General features: G+C 46.7%; 10 protein-coding genes across 10 annotated transcripts; 5 read left to right on the forward strand and 5 right to left on the reverse strand.

Moving 5' to 3' along the window:
- Window positions 1-305: 305 nt before the first annotated feature.
- On the forward strand, window positions 306-1,127 carry BHQ10_007710 (uncharacterized protein; the record flags this gene model as incomplete). Its single annotated transcript, XM_040880436.1, has 1 exon — window positions 306-1,127. One exon carries the CDS (start codon window positions 306-308, stop codon window positions 1,125-1,127), a length of 822 nt encoding a protein of 273 aa, XP_040736213.1.
- A 285-nt stretch (window positions 1,128-1,412) lies between these two features.
- On the reverse strand, window positions 1,413-7,145 carry BHQ10_007711 (uncharacterized protein; the record flags this gene model as incomplete). Its single annotated transcript, XM_040880437.1, has 2 exons — window positions 1,413-5,546; window positions 6,087-7,145. The coding sequence occupies 2 exons, from the start codon at window positions 7,143-7,145 to the stop codon at window positions 1,413-1,415; spliced, it is 5,193 nt and encodes a 1,730-aa protein (XP_040736214.1).
- Window positions 7,146-8,091: 946 nt separating this feature from the next.
- BHQ10_007712 (uncharacterized protein) lies at window positions 8,092-8,481 on the forward strand (the record flags this gene model as incomplete). The annotated part of the gene is made up of 4 exons (XM_040880438.1): window positions 8,092-8,103; window positions 8,160-8,190; window positions 8,260-8,341; window positions 8,406-8,481. The coding sequence occupies 4 exons, from the start codon at window positions 8,092-8,094 to the stop codon at window positions 8,479-8,481; spliced, it is 201 nt and encodes a 66-aa protein (XP_040736215.1).
- A 364-nt stretch (window positions 8,482-8,845) lies between these two features.
- BHQ10_007713 (uncharacterized protein) lies at window positions 8,846-10,228 on the reverse strand (the record flags this gene model as incomplete). The annotated part of the gene is made up of 2 exons (XM_040880439.1): window positions 8,846-9,361; window positions 9,413-10,228. The coding sequence occupies 2 exons, from the start codon at window positions 10,226-10,228 to the stop codon at window positions 8,846-8,848; spliced, it is 1,332 nt and encodes a 443-aa protein (XP_040736216.1).
- Window positions 10,229-11,331: 1,103 nt separating this feature from the next.
- BHQ10_007714 (uncharacterized protein) lies at window positions 11,332-12,808 on the forward strand (the record flags this gene model as incomplete). The annotated part of the gene is made up of 6 exons (XM_040880440.1): window positions 11,332-11,505; window positions 11,563-11,599; window positions 11,659-11,726; window positions 11,791-12,164; window positions 12,248-12,315; window positions 12,381-12,808. 6 exons carry the CDS (start codon window positions 11,332-11,334, stop codon window positions 12,806-12,808), a joined length of 1,149 nt encoding a protein of 382 aa, XP_040736217.1.
- A 1,050-nt stretch (window positions 12,809-13,858) lies between these two features.
- BHQ10_007715 (uncharacterized protein) lies at window positions 13,859-15,388 on the reverse strand (the record flags this gene model as incomplete). The annotated part of the gene is made up of 1 exon (XM_040880441.1): window positions 13,859-15,388. The coding sequence occupies one exon, from the start codon at window positions 15,386-15,388 to the stop codon at window positions 13,859-13,861; it is 1,530 nt and encodes a 509-aa protein (XP_040736218.1).
- Window positions 15,389-15,810: 422 nt separating this feature from the next.
- Window positions 15,811-17,172, reverse strand: BHQ10_007716 (uncharacterized protein; the record flags this gene model as incomplete). The annotated part of the gene is made up of 2 exons (XM_040880442.1): window positions 15,811-17,019; window positions 17,086-17,172. The coding sequence occupies 2 exons, from the start codon at window positions 17,170-17,172 to the stop codon at window positions 15,811-15,813; spliced, it is 1,296 nt and encodes a 431-aa protein (XP_040736219.1).
- Window positions 17,173-18,299: 1,127 nt separating this feature from the next.
- On the reverse strand, window positions 18,300-19,477 carry BHQ10_007717 (uncharacterized protein; the record flags this gene model as incomplete). Its single annotated transcript, XM_040880443.1, has 2 exons — window positions 18,300-18,744; window positions 18,795-19,477. The coding sequence occupies 2 exons, from the start codon at window positions 19,475-19,477 to the stop codon at window positions 18,300-18,302; spliced, it is 1,128 nt and encodes a 375-aa protein (XP_040736220.1).
- Window positions 19,478-19,889: 412 nt separating this feature from the next.
- Window positions 19,890-20,927, forward strand: BHQ10_007718 (uncharacterized protein; the record flags this gene model as incomplete). Its single annotated transcript, XM_040880444.1, has 1 exon — window positions 19,890-20,927. One exon carries the CDS (start codon window positions 19,890-19,892, stop codon window positions 20,925-20,927), a length of 1,038 nt encoding a protein of 345 aa, XP_040736221.1.
- A 355-nt stretch (window positions 20,928-21,282) lies between these two features.
- On the forward strand, window positions 21,283-23,415 carry BHQ10_007719 (uncharacterized protein; the record flags this gene model as incomplete). Its single annotated transcript, XM_040880445.1, has 5 exons — window positions 21,283-21,497; window positions 21,550-22,081; window positions 22,378-22,505; window positions 22,572-22,889; window positions 22,962-23,415. The coding sequence occupies 5 exons, from the start codon at window positions 21,283-21,285 to the stop codon at window positions 23,413-23,415; spliced, it is 1,647 nt and encodes a 548-aa protein (XP_040736222.1).
- Window positions 23,416-23,575: the final 160 nt, after the last annotated feature.

A 23,575-nucleotide genomic window follows, 5' to 3' on the forward strand; every position in this document is an offset into this window, starting at 1 on the left:
TGGCGAAGAAGTATACAGTTGCAACCTTTATTCTATGAATAGATGAGATACGCTGTTGCGTAAATCAATTAGTGAGTTGTTCGATCGTAGAATGAAGCCAGATATCGCATCACGATACTGTAACGATGCCGACACGTGACCTGTTTACTACCGTCGTTGGTCCGTGCTCCGATTGCTCCCCCGAGAAAAAGTTCCGCTGTTCGCAGTCACTAAACTCAACTCCTTCAACAGCAACCATTGCACCCGGACCACGCGCCATAATCGGCCATTGTGCTCCCAGGAGCAAAGTTTCATCACCATTCACAATGCAGCAAAGTCTCAGGACATCATGGCGGGCCCTGGAGCGCTCCTCGATTCTATCAACCTCTCGTTCCGGCATCTCGTCAACACTGAGATCGACACCCTCCATTTTCTCATCCATATCGAATAATTTGACATCAACAACATCACTCCCTCGCTCCACTATCCTCTCCGTCCTCCAAATCCGCCACGCCTCCCACGCAACCCAAGGTCGCGCCAACGCCAAAGCCCGCGATCCCGCCGGCAAACGTCTCGGCGCCAAAAAGAGCGGCGAGCAATACGTCGTTCCGGGTAACATCATCTTCAAACAACGCGGCACACTATGGTTTCCTGGCGAGAACTGCGGAATGGGTCGAGATCACACCATTTATGCTACTGAGGCGGGCTATGTGAAATATTATCGGGACCCGGAGTTGCATCCGAAGAGGAGGTATATTGGTGTTTCTTTCGAGAGGGAGGGCACGTTGCCGACGCCGCGGAATGCGCCGACGAGGAGAAGGTTGAATATGATTGCTGTACCGCGCGTGGAGCCTGTTGTTGAACAGCAGGGGGATCTGCGTGCGGATGTTGAAGGAGATGGCACGAAGGTGTTTGATGTCGAGAGTGCATCCAAGTCTACCCTCCCACTTCGTCCAGGATACATGTACCGTGAAGCCAATTGGCAGATTGGAAGGGCCGGTGATGAGGTTGCTGCCACTGCTGAATCGTTTGATCGCAATAATCGATGGTTAGCATGGAGAAAGAGACAGGCTCGTGCCCAGCGTGCTGCACAGATGAAGAGTTTGAAGGGCAAGAAGAAGTCTGGCAAGAAGGCTGCCAAAAGGTGATCGCCTCGTTAAATTCTGGTGATTGGGTTTTGATAAAGGCGTCTGTTCTTCCTACTTTGTATTCTATCTATTACAACGGCAATCGGTCGAGTCTCATTGTTATCAACTGAGAATTGTATTATACTACAAGCATATCCAAATGCACGAAATTGATCATTTTCTCAATACAATCGTGTTAGCGAAATTTATAGTTTATCAGTTCTCCGTACATGGGTGGGTATCTTCTCAGTAAAACAAACGATGTGAAGCAAGGACATCAACAGGAAGCAAACATATATAACAATTCTACTTGCAAATCTTCCCCAGGATCAGGCTCTGACAGACGAGGTCATTGCTTATAACTCGTGGAGAGGCTCTTCCCTCATGAGCTTCCATAAACAGGGCGGACCGCTTCCTCTTCTTGCTGGTGTTGGCTGTGGATGTCTCGTAAGGATCGCCCATCATTGCCTCTGCTGTGGCTTCTTCACTATCATCAACATAGAGCCAATCCCATCTAGGCCCCTCCTGCTTCTGGGCTTGTTTTCGAAGCAGCGTCTTAGCAGACTTCAGATCAAGAACACGCGCAATTCTTGCGGCTCCCAGAGCGTACATGAGGAAAATGTAAGCTTTGTGTCTTTCTTCTGTTTTGCCACGTCCAAGTACTAGAAGCACAGATTGTTTGTCAAGGAGCTTTGCTCGTGCATCAAATGTTTGTGCAAATAGAGCTTTGTCTGCGGCGACTGGAGTAAGTACCCTGGACTTGATAGCTCCATGGAGGAAACTCGATTCACCGGCAGGGAGAAGATAATGTTCCCAATTGAGAATGCGATTCTGCTCAACACAATCTTCAATCCACCTTCTAGAAAGACAAGGCACGTTGAGAGCCAGAGCCTGCATATACTTGGCACGACGGGAGTGTTTGTCGGCTATCAAGCATGCGAATCCTGTATTTTCATACTTAGATGCTAGACAAAACTCTATTGCTTCTTCGGCAACCTCAGCCTGTGATAAGGTTTCGGCTTGTGTGACAGCAGGCGCACTAGATGGAAATTCAAACAGTTCCTCGAACCCGTCTTGGAGGATCTGGCCACCGTTCAAGGATATCAACTTGACAAGTCGACTCTTATGAGTGTCTTGGTCGCCCAAGGAGATAGCAAAGACCATTCCAGAAAATAGACCCAAGCGTATAGTGAGATGAGTGCGTGATAGCCTAGAGCCTGGAGATAGTGGTGTTGAGGCACCTCGAGTTGGAGTTTGTAAAGCAGTCGGGGCTGGCTCTGCTCTCTTAGGGACAACGAAAGAGCGGCCTTTCATCTGGTTCCACAATATCATGTCTAGATAGATACTATAGATAGGAACTTCAATCGTCTGCTCACTCTCCAATTGGCCTCCACCTGGAATGCTCTTACGCTGCTTGGCGGCAACGATGATTGTCGAGTATCCATATATATCCGTGACAGGCAGATAACCGTACTCATTTCTCTGCGTCAATTCTTCGGGCTTGAGTTGCTGAGAGAATCCGCGGATAATATGGGTGACCTTGGGCACCTTAGGGAAATCAATTTTGATGGCGTCTCCAACACGTAGTTGTAATTTCTTCACTGATCCAAGAGCAACATCGACGGGTCCACTATCTGCAAAAGCGACCACGCATCGTTGTGGTTCGTCCGCATGCATGAAAGTGGCAGGATAGTAAGCACGTTTGCGACCATTCCAGAAAGCCAAGACCTGATATGGGGCGATGACTGGGCCTTCTGGCTCTGGAGACTGAACATCAGATTTCAAATTGTCGGCCTGCGAGTCTCCGGTCGACAATTTCGTGCTGGTAGGAACGACAGATTTTTCTTGGGTTGTCGAAGCTGCCAGATCTGATTGAAATTGATTGGCAACCGCCTCTTTGTCCGAACGCTGCGAGCCACGCACTGAAGACTTTTGTGGCTGTAACAAAGCAGACTCTGGGGCCGTTTCTTGCTGGGGAAGATCTTGAGATGATCCAGATACGAGACGTGTGAAGGTCGACTTGCGCGCTCGTGGTGACCCATCCATCTCATACAAGTCCTCGCCGAGCTGTGATGGCCTGGCGCGCTGACGACGAGCCACAGCACGCATGGGCGGAGATTCTAAATATGCGCTCTCTTCCTCGGGAGGCGCAGATTGCTCCGCATCTAGAGTGTGAGTTGATTCCACATTTTTCAAAGGGGAAGAACCGTATTGTGAGTTGACATAATCTTGTGTGGTTCGAAGTCTTTTCCTTGGTGTAGGACGACTAGGGCTTTTAAAGATCATGCTGAAATCTTGATCTTCGTTGTTTAAGAAATCATCAAAGTTAATTGGTTCACCATTAGCTGATTGAGGCGACATCTCAGCAGACAGTTCTGATAAAGATTTGATAGATCCTTTTTCTGGGCTAGAGCCGATCAAAAAGCTCGGCTTCTTGTTTGGAGAGGGTCTTGAGGCTGGTAAACCACTGTTTCGTTGCCGTATGTGACGTTGAGGAGGAAGGTCGTCATCTTCTTGTTCGGCCTCTTGCATCGTAGAAAGTTGATTGAGCGGCCCTACAGCCAAGCTAGACTGCTGATTGCGATGCGGACTAGACTCAGGAATACTGGTTTCGGGAATGATATCATAAGCGACCTTGTTCAACGGAGTGTTGGCTACGAGTGATGGCATAGAGGATGGTTTCTCCGTACCATTTTGAATCGAGGAGACTGGATCATTGGAAGATACTTGATGCTGCGTAGACCGAGTTGGAGGTCGAACAATTGCAGCTGGCGAAGTCTGCTGCACAATTCGCTTGCTGGGTGACAGAGGAGCTATTTCTGTGATGTGATTTCGGCGCTGCCTTTTCGTGGGTGGTGACGAATCGTCATAGGATGATTGAATATGTACAGACTCGGCTTGAGAAAGTAGGCTTGTAGTCCTCTTGTGTTTGGATACTCGTTGACTCGGTGACGGTTGAGAGTCTCGCACATTGATCTCCTGCTGGGAGTTTTTGACATAAGTTCCGGCTAAGTCATGTGTTTCCGAAGGTGGTGTATCAGTCATCGTCAAGTCATTTGGCATATCTAGCGCTTGTGACAGACGATCGTGCGCTGTGGTAGTTGCCTGTGCCATATCTGCATAAGGTCCAACGTGGTTTTCCTTGTCCTCTTCGGAGGACGATGGAGCCTGTCGAATTTGACTTTGGGAAACCTCAGTAACCTCCTCCTTATCTGTCTCTTCTTCGCTTATACCCTCGCCATTGAAGGGGACAGAAGGCTCCTGTGTTTCATCCGCTTCTACCGAGACCTCTCGACTTAGAGGCTTAGTTGAGGCGATTGAAGGCTTGACTGCAGAATCGCTAGACGATCTTCCATGTGTGACGGACGCCAGGCGCAGGCTGGTTTCGTGATCAATGTCCCGTCGACGATTTATCCGCTGAACAAGACTCGATTCTTCTTCAAAGTCCCTATCAATCGGCTCTTCTGAGTTAATATTCTCAGCTGATCTAGTTCGTCTCTGCTCCATCATTTGGGCACGTCGTTTCTGTGACTCGTCCATCGAGACATATGAGAAAGGACCGGTGTGGGTACGGATCAAATCAGCTCGGGGTGTGCGAGTGGGAGAAGATGTGTATCCGCCTARGGGGSGAGCCTGTATAGGAAGATCGGGAGAAGGACGGTCTGACAGTGGGCCAGAAGGTAATCTATTTGCAAAAGGTGAGACAGGAGTTTGAGTAGCCTTGAACAGTTGGCTCATGGAGAGGATGCCCCCGCTAGAACTCATATCAGCGGCAAGAGGGTTCCGGGGGAGGGACGGGGTCGTGGCTGCCATATCGGGAACGTCCCGCCGCTTCTCTACGGTAATTGGGGTTTCCAAGAAGCGCTGCGACTCTGGGAAGACATTGTGATTTGGAAACTGCGCAGGAGAGGATTCCCCATCTTTTGAGCTGATTGCCTCGTCATCTGAACTATAATGCTGTGCAGCTGCTTGTTTGTTGGACTCAAAGTCGGCTAATAAATTTATATGGCCGGATTCCCCTTCTTTGACTGTCATCTGAAACGATTCCTGGCCGGCATTGTACGCATCTGACAACCCATGTTCGCTGGTCTGTGAGCGATGAAGAGATTTCCCGCGTGATATGATGTTTTCGAAAATCGATTGCGAAATCGGTTGAGTATCGCCGGCGGCGGTATCCCCAGCACTCATCTTGGGTACATTCGATTCGGGAACGGTGCTCAAGGGCTCTTCTTGTGTATTCAAGACTCGCTCGGTGATCTCGCGAACATCGTGATTCGTAGACGAAACTACGTGAACAGCGACGACGGACTCGACAATTTTTGCACGAGAGGGGCTTCGAGGGAGAGAAACACGTTCTTCGTCGTCTATATGTTCGGCGGAAAAACACCGAACGTTAAGAGAGGAAGAAATCGGAGATTCAGCTTCGCTCACATCAGTTTCCTAAAAGCGTTATATGAGCTGTTAGCGCGTTTAACAGGGATGCCGCACGCCACCGCCATGCCAATCGGCTCAGCGCGAGGCGGAAAAAAGGGCACATACATCAAACCCTAGCGCAAAACGTTTTAATTTTGCAATGTCAAGACTGTCAGGCTGAGAATCCATACTCCGAAGTGATTAATCACTCTAAAAAGGATATTGTCGATTGAATTCATTAGAATCTACGAAATGTCTTTCATCAACTTAGTCTCGGACATCCATGACGCGAAACGCGTAACGCACGTGACGGTTTCGTGTTTGGTGGGGCTACTAATACTACCTTCTCTGGCTAGCGTGTTCTCACTCATTCAAGATCTCTATTGAGGCGCAAGGCTTGTTAATTAATTTGTTATTGTTCAAGAATTTGGGTATCATGCTATCATACAGTCATCAAGCATCTATATACAGGCATATAACAGACTTGCTCATACGAAAACCACAGCCACGAGAATATTAGTCACGCGACCGATTCGGTAGCCATCGCCGAAGCAAAATCTCGCGTACTTTATATCCACGAAGAGTCTCTCCTAGATTATCCAATGATCCTGACGCTGATGGAGGCGGCACGTCCACAAAGCATAGGATAAGTGTCTTCTTGACTTGTGCCTGCACACGGTTGACACCATGTAACCACCACCAACTCCGCGACTGCTTTTTAGCCGAATACTCTCTGAGTTCGGCGGTGGATTCCCAGTATGAGTTTTCATATGAAGGTAGAACAAGGACCGCGAATTCTGCGTGCGCAAAGACCGGTCCACGGTTGTAAAGTAGGTAGTCAGTGCCGAACTTGACACCAGATCGGACTACCCAGCCAAGGGAACGGAAGTGATGGTAGGCCACGTAAGAAACGAGGAACGGGTCATCCGGAGCAATAGGTTCTGTGTCGGGCCGAGCGGGAAATGTAGAATTTTGAGTGAAGAGTTTGATGAGAGATGGCGTTGGAATGACGGTGTTGGTGCCTTGGTCGAAAACCTGAAGGGCTCCTAATCCATATACAAGAAAGAGGGCCTCTTCGTTGGTAAGCTGTAGATGCTCCTCATTGATCAGGGTATCCTCTGTGGATTTTGCTGAGCCATTGATATGCCCATGCTTTGGCTCAGGAATAAACTTTTTCTCTTCCACCACCGGCGAGAAGCGCACGGTCTTGGTTGTGCTCGATTTTTCACTGGACGATATGGTGATAGTTTCAGCGGACCCATTCAAAGAGCCATTTGCATCCTCGTCAACCGTCACGGGTTCGGATGAGAGAGCAGCCTTATCGGCAGATCCATTCAGAGTGCCATTCATATACTCGCTAGCAGAGATAGTCGATGCCTCTGATGAAATAGCAACACCCGCTTGTCGAGCTGCTTCCTCTTTCAATTGCTGCGCAATAGCTTCTTGCTCTTTCCTCGCTCGCTCAAGTTTCATTTCACGACGCTCTACTCTTCGCTGGCCCGTTACTTCTTCATTCGTCTTGTTGGCTAATAAACCTCTTCTCTTTTTCTCACGCTCAAGCCAGCTAGGCTCACTTCTGCTCAGGCTACCTTTACCGAAGAACCCCATCTCCCACAGAGCTCGCATGGTTTTTGGATCCGTGACTTGTATGGATGAGGTAGAAGCATCAAAATAAGCGGAATATATTTCTTTCTCTGGTGGAGAGACTAAGTATGTTGTGAGATATGACAGAAGGACACTAATGACAGACAATGGATTGTGCGGGATCAGAGGTGGTAGTGGATAGACTGTAACAGGAAGTGGGAAGCGATGAATGTGTCTGTAATTAGGCTTTTGGGGCCGAGGATGCTTGTTCTTGCCGCCGCCCTGGGTCTGCGGTGCCGCCAAGTTCGCCATTCTCAGAAAGTCGTATCGATGGCCGAATCACTACTACGACAAGTCATTAGCTTTGAACGCGTCACATAAATTCAAGCACATCTGTAAGTATGATTCGAGGAAATTCGCTTGCTCAGATACCGTTGTAGTCTATAATCAAACGCCACCACTGACAAACAGCAAGAAATCAAAAAGCCGTAGGTCTAGGCATATATGATGTGGTGTCATCACCGAAGCGAGGGTTGTGCTAAAGGGAAGTGTAGGGGGGACAGCAAAGGTAGCTTACCAGTTATGGCGGATGGAGCACGATAATACCTACAATGGCGGTGCTTCGCAGGATTTGCAGTATGCTTAGGTTAGCTGATCATCTTAAAGTCTGAACATATCATCAAATGTATGTATGGGCTATAAGCTGTCGAGTAGAATCGTGGTTGTCAAAAGAACAATGATGAGAGGAGAATAAATAGAAGAAAATTAGCGGGAGAAAATCCTGGCTTAGTAAAAATCTCTGTCAGCGCGGCTCCGGACCAATGATATGCCGAGATCGAGGAGCTAGCGCAGCGTGGCGGGCGGTGAGAGAAATACACCAAAAATTTCTCCGATAGAGAAAATTGCTTAGGTCTAACAGATCGAATATCACTGCCAACATACTTATCTCACACCACCCGTTACAAATTAGTATCTCAACACCGTCAAAATGCATCTTATGGTATGCAATTCCCTTGATTTTTATGAGTGACAGCAATGACACTAACAGTGAAATAGTACACTCTCGATAAGGATGGCAAGCGCATCTGTTCGTCTCCCATATGCAATCAGACAGTTGAGAAACTAGGTGACAATCGCTAACATTGGGATTGATTAGATACGCTTAAGAAAGTCCTCAGCGGCGAAGTCACCAAGTCCGCACACCCTGCACGATTCTCTCCGGATGACAAGTACTCGAGGTGAGCCCTTAACGTTGCCATAGTCTAGCAAAGAACAATCTCGCTAACAAAGTCGTCTCTATAGACACCGCGTCACATTGAAGAAGCGTTACGGTCTCCTCCTCACACAGCAGCCCGACAAGGTGGCTGCCAAGATGTAAAGTCTGCTACACGGAAAATGGGAAAAGCAGGTGTTGAAAAGTGATACCTCCTCGAAATATATGGCGAACGGTGTTTGATCTATTTGGGACGTTGTTTGATTTCTTGAGATTTCCTACATTATGGAGGAGAAGCATTCCAGTTTGCATAGCTACAGTGTATGCTTGAGTACGTACGATATGGACAATTCTAACTGTTGGCATAACATTGGTATATTTCTCTACACATTTCCAAGATGTGGTATAGATATGTACTCATCGTATAAATCATCTAAATCATAAGTAAGAGGGAACAGAGCGGCATATGCACATATAGTATGTATACGATCCTCCCAAACGCCATCATAATGCAATATCATGCGCGCAATCATCGCCTTCTCGAGTTGACATTACGACCAGCTCCAACCTTAACTCGACCACCAGAACGATGTCTCTCACCAGTCAAGATGCCAGGAAGATAATCCTCATCCATGAGATCGCGCTCTCTCCGTTGCTGACGCTGTTCGTCCGTCACTGCACGCATATACTCCTTTTGATCCTCAGCCAAGATGAGGCCAGTTCCCCAACCGCCTTGTCCACCGCCGCCTTTCCATTTGCCATTGGAAGATCCGTGTGTCGGCTTGGGTACACTGAATACGTTTCCACGGTTGTTCCATTGCATGTTTTTCTTGAGGTGGAGTTTGAACTGGCCGTTGGCGTCGGTCGAGCAGGAGACTCGTGTGAGAGTGTCTTTTCCGCAACGAGGGCAGAATTGCTTGTTCATTTCTTTCGTGATGGAGAAGCATGCATGGCAGCGCTTGACGAATGTCCTGAGGTGACGGATCCGCTGCAATGTCGTTGTGGATAGTAGGTTCAAATTCATTTGTAGAAGAACATTTTGACACTGGGGAACGATCAGTACGGGGATTTACACTTTTAGTATGATGTAACTCACAGCAAAATCAGTTGTCATGGTGGCAACTTGCATGACTTTAGGTTCTGGTGTTCCTGATAAGCCTGCTTCTTCATCGCGAGCTTGCTTCTTTTTGATATTCGAGGGTGTAATCCATTCACCACCACCATCCGAGTCTTCGCCTTCTTCTTCGTCTTCGGCAATTTCGACGGAGATCTCCTCTGTGTTATCTTCCACTGTACCATCAGCGGCAGGAGTATTCTTTTCAGACGCCGCTTCGGTTGCTTCGGCACTTTGAGTAGCGTCCTCCTTGATTGTCGTTTCGGCGAGCTTGTCAGTAACCTTGTCGACAGCTGCTGTAGAAGTTTCTTCATTTATTTCTTCTATTTTCGGCGCTCTTTCGGCAGCCTCATCAACTCCCTCCTTCTCAGTTGTCGCCTTTTCCACGGATGTCTCTCCTTCCTTGACCGGCGGCTTCCCATTCACTCTCTTCTGACCAGGCACGCTCCTCAACCTCCAATCACCACCATTCCGCTCACACTCAATTTCATAGGCAAGCGCCAAAATCTCAATATCGACTTTACTCAATACCGCACGGTCTCCCGTCTTGCGCGCAAACTCGCTTATGATCTGCACACTTTTGGGCGATGGTGTTCTTTGTTTCATAAAGGGGAGATATAACGTCTCAACGCGGGATCGGGCAACCGGATCTCGAATTTCACCCATCACTGCTGGAGTGGTCACCAATTCTTCGGCTTGGGCGAGCAATGTCGATAGCGGGGGAACGTTTTTTAGGATGGGGCCGGCGTCGAGCACAATGGTGTGCACCGGTTTTGTCGGTACAGGCTGCTCAGCCATATTTGCGGTAGATATATTCTCCTGTACCTAGCGATTCGAATTTATTTCGAACTAAGTGCCGTAACAGTATATCAGAAAGTTAGTGTACCTCGTAAGTGGTGCTTGTAGAATTTCTTCCACTTTTTCTGTGGATGGCCCGTGCACGGTCATCCTTATCTCTTATCGGGATGTCCTTATCTTATCGCGAGATCATCGTCAACCCTAAAGGCTCCTAGGACAACCAGCTCGGATGCTTTTAGCAAGTGGATGGCATGTTATTCGACAAATGAGTACATTTAGAAATCTGTTAAGTATGTATATCTGACATCCCGAATGTCGGTGGTTGCCCAATGGCATGGAATGACAGCCTGTAAAAATTGAAGTACATCAACCTCGTTCAAAAAATCAAGAAAAAAACTAGATGCTCTTTTCGTCAGTTCTACTTTAAAACCAGCCAGTGCTCATGGCATCTGAGACAAATGCTGCTTTATTGTAAGGCTCAATTATGGACTGCTTTTAATTTATACTGGAGACCAGCAAATAAATTCTAACAGAGGAAATTCATCTACTTCAGGATAATATCGCCCACCTCTAGATGTCACAAGCAATGGAAATTGTACAGATTTTACAAAGAGTAACCAAAATGAAGTGAGCCACAGTATTAGCCTTAGACAAGAATACTGATTGATGCCATACTGTAGACTGATCGCCTTCTTTCAAGGTGGTTGGACCGGTCTTTGACTCGTACAGTGGTCGACATCAGACGATATTGTAGAAGGTCTCTTTCAAAATCAAAGCCCCTCCATACTACACCTTGACGTCGGGCGTAACTTATGTCCTATCATCTGGGCGTAACTTGAAGACACTCGCTATCGTGCTATCACCATCAGCGAGAGACCTTGGACTGCCTGTCAAGAACATGTGACTTGCCTCCTGTCCCCTCCCTCAGCTGTCCTTCCTTTTTAGGTTCGTTTGCTTGTGACAACAGGATAAACACCATTTGTCTTTCAATTTCGAGCTGAACTCAGCAATCTCCTTTTCCTTCTTGGTTAGTTTCTGACCCCGACCTTCAATTTATTCAAAACCTTCCATTTGTGAGGCAACACTGAATTCTCTCGCTCGAAATGAGCACCTCTGAACCTCACGTATTCCCTATGGGACACGAAGCTAAACATGCAATAACTGCGAGTCTGGTTCTCATGGGAGTAGCCATTTCCTTGCTGTTCGCGCGTTTCTACACTCGACGCCGTCTCATTGACGCCGTGCAGGCGAGCGACTACATGGCTTTGCTTGCTTCGGTAGGCACTCTTTCTCTTATTTCTTTCGAATACTATCTTACATTGAACTGTTGGTAGATGTTTGCCGTGATATTTGTTGGAATCTTCATTGCTGGTGAGTTTGCTACTTGTGTTGATTTGATCGTGAGCAGTCGAAGCTGACAAACATATTAGCTGTCATTTACGGTGTTGGTGTGCATCAACCAGAAATCGATGAGATGGATGTTATTCAGCAAAAGAAAGTCAGTCAAACTAAAGCTCCCCACAAATCAAATCTTTCAGGTGCATACTGATCACAATCGTTAGCTCTGGTGGCTGGGCACCCCATTCTACAACGCCGCCATGGTCACCGCCAAAGCCTCAATCATCATTCAATATTTCCACGTCTTCCCAACCAAGAAGATGCGCGTTGTCTGCTACATAATGGCCATTATCATTGCCATATACGGTACTTGGGTTATTATCAGCGCATTCTTGAACTGTATTCCAGTCGCACGTTTTTGGGATCCAAGTGTTCCAGGCCATTGTCTCGCATACAAACCTCTTTGGTACTCGAACGCGGCGTTGAATATCATGACTGATGTAGTAATCTTGATTATTCCAATTCCTGCGTTGATGCCATTGGATCTGCCCCTGAGACAGAAGATCGGGTGTTGCTGTATCTTTGCGCTGGGCGGTTTGTAAGTTTCTACCTATTTAATTTGCTTGATGCCTCCTCCCCACAGAACAGAAAGAGACGATACTGATTATTGGCCAACCTTAGCGTCTGCATTACAAGCATTTGTCGTCTCTATAGCATCACAAAATTGTTCAGTTCCCATGACCGTTCCTGTGAGTCTGTTGCCCCTGAATCCTCCTAACACAAGCTGATACAATATCCCCTACTCTCTGTTCAGACGACAACCTAGCTGTCTTGATGTGGTCCGCCATCGAATGCAACACGGGAGTCATCTGTGCCTGCATACCGACCCTCCGTCCAGCTCTCGCCCGCCTCTGGGCTGCATCAGCTTCAATCCTCGTCCCCGGCCATCGACGCGGTCACACCAGTTCCGGTACCATAACATCCTTCTACGGCCGTAGTGATGAGAGTGCTGCCGCCCCGATTGTTCATGAGACGCGCTTTGCTCCTAGAGAACTTGAATCAAATCGCGAGTCTGTCGCTACAACCAAGCCCGGGAGTAGTGCAGGTAGCAGTAGTATGCAGCAGCAACAGCCTCCAAATGTTAGAATGATACCTACACCGGGTAATGGGTTTGCGCAGGATCTGGCGCGGAAAGGCTCGTTTTTTGAGCAGCAGCAGCAGCGTCCTAGTAGTTACGTTTGATGTTGCGGGCTCTGAGGAAGTGACGTGTGGTAATGATGCTATACGATAAGGGAATGTGTCCATGAGAAAGATGATGATGATTAGGATGATGGTGGTGTATTAAGCTTCGATATAGGAGTGTAGCAGTCAAACGATGATGAAGTTTATTGTCCCTCATACCTCCTTTCTCTCAGGTATAGTAATCTTAGAATTGTCTTGGCTCGCTTGGTTTTGAAAAGTAGTAAGGCATGTCTGTACCGGTGAAGACTACGAACCAATTTACACGACATCACTGAATGGTCGTTGCCTGGAGTTGTATGCAGGAACTTTGATAAATAAATTTCGAGTTCTTTGGAGGATAATATTTATGCATATTTAAGCAATCTACATGTCATCATGAGCTGGTGCTGCCTAATACTCCCTTTGTAGACATCATGCATGTCATTCCTTTCGCGAGACAACCCTTGAACAAATGCTCAAATTCAGCGCAGTCTTTTCTAGTACCATCATGGCATCATCACTACCTCAAGCCTGACGTGCAACTCCTCGTCGAATGCTCAATGGATTTTATCACATGCGCGAATCTCGTCAAGATCGAGTCGTTGACCGCAACGGGTCAAACTCTTGAAGAAAGATTTGTCGAGGTTTGGAGAATCTACCAAACCATACCGAGAGCCTGACAATATAAAAAGCGACCAGTGCTTTACCCCGTTCCGGAGAATCACGCAAATCAGAGGATCAAATTGCCGTGGACGCCACTTTTGCGAGAACAGAGTATGAGACGAGGACCGACCCAAAAACCACCTTCTTTCAGCCTTGATCTTCTCCGTCGACTGGGCAGTTGGACAGAAATCGTTCTGTTCTTCCGTGTTTGATCATTGATAAAATCCAATTGGACATGAGCCTTGTTACGGATTTGAGAAGCTTTAAGTTATTGGTACTGGCTTTAGTTCTTCATGGCAAAATCATGAAATGCTTATCTAATTCTATTCAACGATCAAGTTAATCTAACAATCAGATTATATGCTAAAGCAGACAGGATAAAGATACTTCTTGAACAGATATAACTCATTAAAGACTTGGAAAGCTCTTATCGACCTCCTCAAAATGATCAAAGAAGCCCTTGAATAACTTCACACCCAGACCGGGATCGAGACTTCCCGTCGTTGCTCGAATACTGTGCATACTCAACTGTGGGATACCGGCGTCGACAGTCCTCAAACCAATCTGTGCACTGGTCATGGGACCGATGGTACCACCAGACCGAGAATCATTTCTGATTTGGAAGATTTGTAGCGTTGAGTCGCTTTTTTCGGCGACTTGTTGCAGGATTGCGTGGCTGACGGCGTCGGTAGCCATGTGGCCGTTGGGGTCTGCCGAGACAGTTACTCCGACATTCAGGCGTGGCATGTGGTTGGGAAGGTAGGCGTTGAGGAAGTTGGGATTCACGGCGTGGATAACATCAGACGAGATCAAGAAGCTGTTAGCGACGGTCTGGTTGTAAAGGTTTGGTCCGTAGTTCTTGTCGGCAAATGCCTCGACAATACGCTCAATGACACTGCTCAGATAAGTCGACCGTGCGCCCTGACGGAGAAGGGATCCGACTTCCTCATCGTCAAACATACCGACGAGTTTGACGAGACCCGGCGATGTCGAGTCGGAAGAAGCAAGAAGAGCCTCTTGAGCTGCAAAACAGCAAAGCTTGTCGTCAATGCGACCAGCGAAGATAAGATCTTTCTCAAGGCCACCAACCTGCGCAGGTTGGGTGTCAAAGAGCTCCAATTCCCAGTTGATAATATTGCTGTAGTCGGTGACACCGAGCTCACCCGCAATGACCTTGACCAGTTTGGGAGGCTGGGTCGCTGCAAAAGTGCCGACCTTGATACCCTCTACTGTCTCATCAGAGCCAGATGCACCACCAAACAAATCGGAGTTATCAATGCCAATGATAGGGACCATATTCGTCTCCGGATTAGCGGCGGTTGAAGCTGCGCCGAAATGAGGAGCTAGTGTCGGGATACGAGCGATGGGCCAGTCGAGCTTGACCAGCTTCGACTTGACAACGCCATCTTCACCCTTTACTAGTACGCGACCACCGATACCCAAGTCTCGATCCCACCAAGTCTTGTTTAAGGCACCTGCGTATGGAGCAACCGCAATCTGCTTGAATCCAACCTTGGTTGGCAACGTCGGCACAGGTTTAAGTCTGGCGGTCAACGCATCGATGTGGCCGGCAACAAGACCAATACCATTACCGCTCTTGTATTCACTACCCACAGCAAATGCGACTAAGGAACTGTCATTACGAGTGAGGTAGTACTTCCCGCCGCGCTTCAATTCGGATGTCCACGTGTCTCGTTCGGACAGTTTCTTGTAGCCTTGAGCTTCGAGCTGCTTGCTGAAGTGGTTTACGGCGTGGAATATAGTAGGGTTTTTGCTGATAAAGTCGATAAAAGGCTGTGTATAGGCTTCTGGGGAGAAGGAAGTGTTCGATTGCTGCTGCGGGGAAGCTAGCGGACTGGGTTCTTCCACGGCGACAGGCTCGGATAGCTGCAGGCGCGAGACCGAGGAGTGAAGGGATGAAATTTGTTTTCTTGTCATGTTTTATATGCGTCCAGGTATGCAGAATGTAGGAGATAGAGCTAATATTGAAGTCGGTAGTGAAGATAGGGAGCAGTATGTATAATCGGAGAGGTATGCGAAGGAGAGTTAACAGAAGGCGGAAGGGAGGCAGCGACTAAGCAAGGTACCAGGAACAGCCACTAACTAACGATGATAACATCGGCGCCCTATCAGCCGCCAGGGTCACGCGCCCCTCTTATCTTATCAGGAGGTCACGTTGCATTCACAGCCCTAATTACGAACTCCGATGTTTTACTCCGAGGCTAAGTGAAGCAAGGCACACCGACTATTGTCTGAGTCATAGAGTGAATACAAAGTGTAAATGATCAAAGATGTGTGATTGAGATGTCCAAAGACACACATGCCACACCAACTATGTACAGATTCATCGGATTGAAGGGTCATCCCACTTGACTCGATCCAACAACTGCGTTCCAATTGACCATCCCATCAACACAATCAGCCGTAATAGCTGGACCTGTGGCATATGCCACTTCTGTCTCGTTTCTGACAATCCAGAATGTGGTATTCCCAGTTTGACCATTGAAAGGCACTTCAAAAGTGCTTAGCCCAGCCTGCTGAGCATAAAAGCTTGTTATGTTGTTATTACTGCCAATCCGTACACCAATCCAGCTCGGCTCCTTGATCAAAACAGCGATGTAGATCTTATCTTCCGCAAGGGAAGCTGGGTCCATCGCTTGTTGACCCTGTTGCGGGCAGTTGCCGGTCGTACCCCCATTACTACCGGATTGATTTGGATTAGGTCTGTACCAGTAGACTAATGTGTCTCGTGTAATGCGTATTCTGGATCTGTCACCTAATTTGTAAGACGCAATCAAGTATGGCAGTAACTCTCGCCACGCATCGTGGGAATTGTTCTCGACATATCGTGCTGCTCCTTGCGGGATACCATCGACATGAACAGGGCCGATGTAGTGCGATTCGCCATAGTCATTCCACGAAATGATCTGAACGAAATCCGGCTGAAAACGGTAGATTTGTTCCCAGCGATACGTCCAAAGTTGTGCGCCCTTCCACAACCAATTTTTGTTCCATTGCGGGAGATTCGTGTAAAACCATGGCGAAACGGGCATCATATAAGGTCTGCCGTGGGTAGCGTTTCTCCATGTTCGGTCACTGTCGATTGTTTTATCATCGGTACCAACAGGCCATGCATCCCAACTGAAGAAGCCATTGACATTCTGTCGGACTTCTGCAAATCGCTGTGACCCTAGACTCGTCCAATCTGGTATGGCGAAACAGTCCGACTTGTTGCGTATAGTAGGCCAGTCATCGATATTGGCCACCCCTTCAAATGTCGATACAAGTGGTTTATCGTCGTAAAAGAATTGTGCCGGCGATTTTTTGTATTTGTTGATAGTATCGACTACTCTGTCCACGGGCCAAGGTCCACCGGATAGATAATCGAAGGAAAGAAAGAGAGAAAATTTTCCGACTTGTCCTGCTGCGGCATACGCTTTTTGTAGGATCTGATCAGTGTTTGTGTCTTGTTGGGCTATATTCAACGCGAAGCCGTCGATGAGGGAGTGTTTGGCTAATTTGATTTCTGATTCCCACTGTTCTTGTGTGAGAGACGCTGCATTGCCCACCTTGACAATATCAGTCCCAAACATAGACTATCGAAGAATACTTAGATTTGTGACGATTGTACTTACGATAAAATGTGCAAAGACGAATTTGGGCATGGCAGCCGTGACATGGTCTATGAGAGCGAACATCAATAGTGTCAAATAGATGATCATATTGACCGATAGTAGCACCAAAGTTACGCTTGTCGAGCAAGAGAAAAGTATTATCCTGAAATTGGAGTTGGAAATTGAGTGATATATGTAGTAGAAGAATGATACGTCTTCTACCTAAACCTTCAACATTCCTAGGTTCCACCGACATCCTCAACTAGTCCAAAGAAAATAGTTAAACACAGACAATTGCACATAATTCAGTAAGACAAAGATTAGAAGACTAGTATTTAACTCATCATAAACTTGACTTGGATACGTAATCGATTTTTGCTATCAAGGTTGTTGTCTCGGTCTGGTATGGACAGGGAGGCGTCCCCACGTGTTAGAAATTCCGGGAAATTGACTACGTGCTCAAAGCTTTAATTGCATGGCTCTAGGAGTTTTAGTTAGGAGTAACAAAATGTTAAGCACAGACTGTCAAGTTCCACAACTAAGGTGAGTTATTGCCTTAGGGAAATTAGATTCAGAGGCTTTCAAACAGCCTTACCCAGCTGTATAACCCGAACATGAACATTGTTTAAATTTTATGGTGAGAAGCAATCGTCAAGATTACGAAATTTTTTTATCATGAACGAATATTTCGTACGCCCTTTTATACTCTATACCAAGCAGACAAGGACGTTCTTCTACAGTGTGCGAAAATGATCAGTGTACACTATCCAAAGAATTCTTTGTTAGCTCAAGGTAACCCCTCGTTTAGATAATTCATGAAGTCTTGTATACTAGTTTGAGTAACTTGAGAGGATGAACAATAAACTTGCTTAATCCTACTCAAGGCTAGAACCCAGCTATCCTTCCGGATTTAGTCAACTAATACCTCTGAATGAGCAGATTTGAGACACTAAGATGCTCAATATGCCTCCGCTTCATGCTCAGCATAGCTCAGAGTTTACCTAGGTACTACTAGAAAGGTGAACAGGACAATGGTATATTAAATTTTATTAATTTCATCCAATGGCTAGGCGATTCGCAACAGCCAAGAAATATCGACGCCTGATCGTTCATTTTCAATTGTGTAACTGTGTATAAGAATGATACATGTATGTAGGGTTCAAATGAATCTCTTTCATTTAAGTCTAGTGAAAGTAGACGACGCGAGATGCATCCATTGATTGGATACATCTTGTTCACGGGCCGAATCCTGCTATCATAATCATCTTGAACAATTCTATATCCTGCCTTGCATCCTGTGCACTGCTCTTTGGAGTCTTCCTATTAACAGCACAGTCATAGAAGTCCAAAAGTTCAAGAGTATAAGCGTCTTCGTAAGTTTTGCGGATTTTTCTTTCTTGAAAGCCTCCATTTCCGATTTTCTCGCGTACGGTCACAGTCACTGGAAGGCCCCTCACATAGGGCGTGTCGAAATCGACGCGCACAATCTTTGCTGGCGAATAAATTTCGATATGTGCGTCGAACTGTGGGACTTCACTCAAACCGGACTCATATGTGACGGGAAAGCCGTTATATTTGAAGAGAACACTGAAAATGCCAGGAATCTTGAGATACGCTCCTGCAACGCCTTCAGGCATACCAATCATCTCACGCATAGCCGATAAATCGTGCGTTCCTAGCCTGCATTATTGTTAGTAAAGAATTAGAGGTCAAAGTGGGTTAAAACCAACGCTCCAAGCACTCGTAACATTCTCTGTGTTTCTGGTGTGTCCTTCAAGCCGAATTCTTTGCAGAGGGCCTGTTCATAAATGTCATTTTCCCTTCTCACTCTGTCTTCAGAATCCAGCTCTGAGACGTCGTTAAACCGTTGAGGAAATGTGCACGATTGGTTGACAAAGGTAGCATTAGGTCCAATAATGTCCCTCACTCGAGCATATGTAATCTTTTCCATGCCGCCTACTTCTTTGACAGCATTGAGGAAAGCAGGCGCATAGCGTCGCATAGTTCCAACAAATACCCTGCCCTGCGAAGTCTTCTCAGCCTCGATAAGTCTGTCAATGTCGCGAAAGCAAATTGACGCTGGCTTTTCGATCAAGCAGTATTTATCGCTTTGAAGAGCATATATTCCATGTTCAACATGAAACACATCGGCATTGGCAATGATCACAACGTCGACATCAGGGGAGGAACAGAGCTCTTTTGCGCTGGATGTGAGCTTGGGTGTCTCACTAAGAACTCTCTGAGCACAGTGGCGCAATGATTCTGGGGAAATGTCACAGAGGTACGTTGTTCGGAAGCGATGGCTCAGGAAGTTGATATTTGGAATATGCGCAACTTGTGATATTTCGCCGCAACCTATTATACCAACCCGCAAGACGGGGGCAACTGTTGATTCTTGTGCTATGCTTCCCATGATGGCGATTCGATTCGAAGAAGTCCAAAAACAAATAAAAATAGAGAGAAATCGGCTGTTCAGCTCACTGATAAGTAGATGAGAACGAAGAAAAGTACATCACTATCACAAAAAAGAGTCTAGGGTTATGCCGGGGAGTCGCGGAAGTCTGGAAGGCCTCACGTCTCCACCATATTCGTAGTTCGCTGGACGCACTGATTCGGCATTCAGGCCGTACTTTCGATCAGCTATAGTTACCGGGAAGTAGTGGTATTCATCCCGAGTTTCTGACTGCGTTTCCGGGATGCATACATGCTTCCAAATATCCAGGCTGATATTTTTTTTTTTGCATCACCAGGTCAGTACTTCGTCGGCAAGCAAAATTTTGATAGCAAAGCAAGTTCGTAACACCACACTAATCCAGTCAAATATCATGACAACCGAATCAATTCCTACTCTGCGTTGGGGCATAATCGGTACGGGATTGATTTCGTCCTGGTTCGTGACAGATCTAGCCATAGATCGACCGAACAAAAAAGCAAATCACATCATCCAAGCGATAGGATCGTCCTCCACGGAGAAGGGACAGATATTTCTCGAAAAACATCTTCCAGGGAAAAGTCCAACCGTCTATGGAAGCTATGACGAGCTCTATCGAGACGCCGATGTCGATATTGTGTATATCGGAACTCCTCATGCCTTTCATCAGCAGAACTGCCTCGATGCCATCCGAAATGGAAAACATGTTCTTTGCGAGAAGCCGTTTGCTCTGAATGAATTTCAAGCAAAAGAAGTGTTTGATGAAGCAGAGCGACAAGGTGTCTTTGTGATGGAAGGCATGTGGACTCGGTTCTTTCCATTGATGCTTAAACTGAGGAACCTGCTACATCGTGAAAAAGTGATTGGGGATATTTATCGCGTCTTCTGTGACTTCTCCATGCCGATGGATATTGCAACTTTGCCGCCCACGTCACGCCTAAAAAATCCGGCTCTTGGGGCAGGTAGCTTGCTAGATATTGGTATTTACAGTATAACTTGGGCAATTTTGGCACTGGAATCAGAACCGAGTCCAAAGGAACCTCGAGTATTGGCATCACAGACGTTTCGTGATGACATCGACATTGCTAATTCGGTGATATTAAGCTACCCCGATGGCAGGCAAGGGATCGCTACGTGTTCGGTCTTTACGAAGACACCGTCATCGTTCTGCCGAATCGAGGGCAGCAAGGGAACAATCACTGTGGATGGATTTGCAGCTTCGGTTCCTGCATCTTTTATAGTTACGCAGGTAGATCAGGAGCCGAAGAAATACGAATTTGAGAGACCTGGCAAGGGATTCTACTGGGAAGCGGATGCGGTGGCTTTGGAGATTTTTGCTGGTAAAAAGCAGAGCGATATCATGCCATGGGCTGAGAGTTTACGCATATTGACTTTACTGGATGAAGTTAAACGTCAAGGAGGACTGCAGTAGTCAATTAGTTTTCGCCCTTCAGCAAACTAGTACGTTTATTTTCCATTTTGATACATGTATTGTCATCCTTCTTATGAGAAGATATTGTTTATCAGTTTAAATAATGCTCATAGATTAAAACAATGGCCTTTGCTTTAACAAATCAAACATGATCAGTTTTGAGAAGTTTACAAGAACATGGTTCAACAATTGGTCGGTATAGCATTGGAGGGAATTGGTTCTTATTTGAGGTTAACCCTGAACCCACTTCTCCCGGAAGACCCGCGATTGGTGCTAAGGCCATCCGCGCCCCCGCGATTCCCCGGACTCCTTTCCTACCTATTACTCACTACTCGCAGCAGCAAGTTGTCTTAACATGGAAGACAGACATCAATCATTCCATGATGATGGGCCAAGCCAGTGCAAACGAGCAAGAGGAATGGGCATGTATCAGCGCAAGAGAGCCCTAGCGGCGTGCCTGCCATGTCGCGCTCGAAAGACCAAGTGCGATAACATCAAGCCAACCTGTGGCTTTTGCACCAACCATGGAGCTCAGTGTACTTATGCTGATACGACTACTGACCATTCCTCGTATGTCAACGTTCACTAGGTCTGTATTCGATAATTTGCTCACCATCTTTAGCTTCGATCCTGCTAGCCTGGCCATTCTCGAGCGCTTGAACCACGTAGTGTCATTACTGGAGACTCAATCGTCCTCATTTACGGCTGTTCAACATGGCAACCATATCTCAATTGATGATTCAACTGTTTCCCAATCAGATATTCTTGTTCCAACATCATCTCATGGTGCTAGCAATTTGATTGACCTGGATATCGACGACGATCTACTTCTTGACATTTCCGGGTTTCCTGCCACGGGCAGCAGTTGCGAGGCGATCATTAAATGGCCGATCTTCAGCAACGATTCTTTACCCGAGGTCAAATCATTTGTAGTGGATGCCCAGTACCATGACTCGGTAAATCCTGTTGCATCTCGAACACGTGCAGCAACGCTAGGTAGGGGTATCCAGGAAGAGGACTTCATATTACTCTCAAGACGATTCTTGTCATATGTGCATATCAAAAATCCCATCCTTGACGTGCCTGAGTTCACTTGGCACGTAAAAAATGCGGCAGAGACTGGGATACGATGGGATGGTCCTTCATGCCTTGTGGTAAGTAACACTTATCAATTAGTTTTGAGATATTCTAACATGATGCAAAGCTCATTGCATGTGCTCTGGGTTGCTTATCAGCGCCTTTCCCGTCTTTGAACAATATACATGATACTCCATCAAGTGCTGCATCCGTTATAGCAGATAAGGAAACCGGAATGGCATATTATTTGGCCGCCAAAAAGCGCATGCATTTGATAGATCCATCTTTGCTAAGCGTTCAGTGCTTGTTTCTCTGTGGGGTTCTAGAAATGTACCTCATAACCCCACTTCGAGCATGGTACTATGTCAATCAGGCCTGCGTGCAATTACAAAATCTTTTGTGGATACAAGAAAATCATCAGTCCAGCTGTTTAGGGCAGACTTTGGATGAAAATCGGCGTTTGGGGCAGCGACTCTATTGGTCGTGCATGAAAACGGAATCGTAAGTGTGTCTAGATAGACTTCATCAGTAGTTTACCTATGCTAACGAACAATGACCTGGCTTCAGTGAATTAAGGTGCGAAATCTCGCTTCCACCTAGTGGCCTAAGTCGTTTCGGTGCTCATTACGCGTTACCATCACCACCCCCAGAGCTGGTATCGCCGCTACCCCATCCAGCAGTTGAAGAAGACAGTACGGATTCAACTAGGATTGTGTACCAGGAGGAGGAAAGGAGCTGGTTTTACTACCTTGCCGAAATATCGTTTCGTCGAATGATGAATCGAGCTTTCGCCTCGCTTGGAGCTGAGGGAGAGGGAAGTTGGATCAACAAGTTCGAGCAAATTCTAGTTCGTCATCATGCATTGGAGGAGCAAATCGATTTATGGTAAGCCATGTGTCGGTCCAGCAGGATAACAACCTCATTTCAGCTATAGTGACTGATATTAATCTTCAATAGGTCCTCGCACATACCGCCGCAGATTGACACAAATGAGGGTGATAATCTCGATAATGAGCTGGCCCATATTGTACGAAACCGCGCCGTGGCGTGTCGGGAATACATCCATCGTCCATTTCTATACTACGTAATCCATCAGCCATTGGACGATTTTTTCATAGCACAAGCTATGCCCTTGGCAAAGAAATGTTTGGATCTTTGCGTTCAGTGGCAGTCCATGGCCCAGCCTTTACACCGTCATCATGGGACCTGGTACGTGGCTCGTACATCGATGACCCGAGCTTTATTACTACTGGCAGCAGCGAGAAGTAAAAAAATCGAAATGCCGCAGAATTGGAGTGAAGCAGTAGATCTTGCGTTGCAGACTTTGCAATATTGGGCGAAAGAGGCCCCGGATCTCGAAAAGGCTGCTTCTTATTTACGAATTTTGATGGACAATCTGGGGGAACAGTGATAATATCAATGCCATTATCTTGATCTCTTTCATTTCCAATAATGTGTCAACGCAGAGATAGCATAAAAAACAACCAATGACTTCATAGCTCACAAAAATCATGGAGTGCCTCTGTCATCAAGACTCGCAGGCCGGAGAATCCAAATAGTGGGGATTTATG

Source organism: Talaromyces amestolkiae (genome assembly GCF_001896365.1).
Source record: "Talaromyces amestolkiae strain CIB chromosome Unknown scaffold16.1, whole genome shotgun sequence".
Lineage (NCBI taxonomy): Eukaryota > Fungi > Ascomycota > Eurotiomycetes > Eurotiales > Trichocomaceae > Talaromyces > Talaromyces amestolkiae.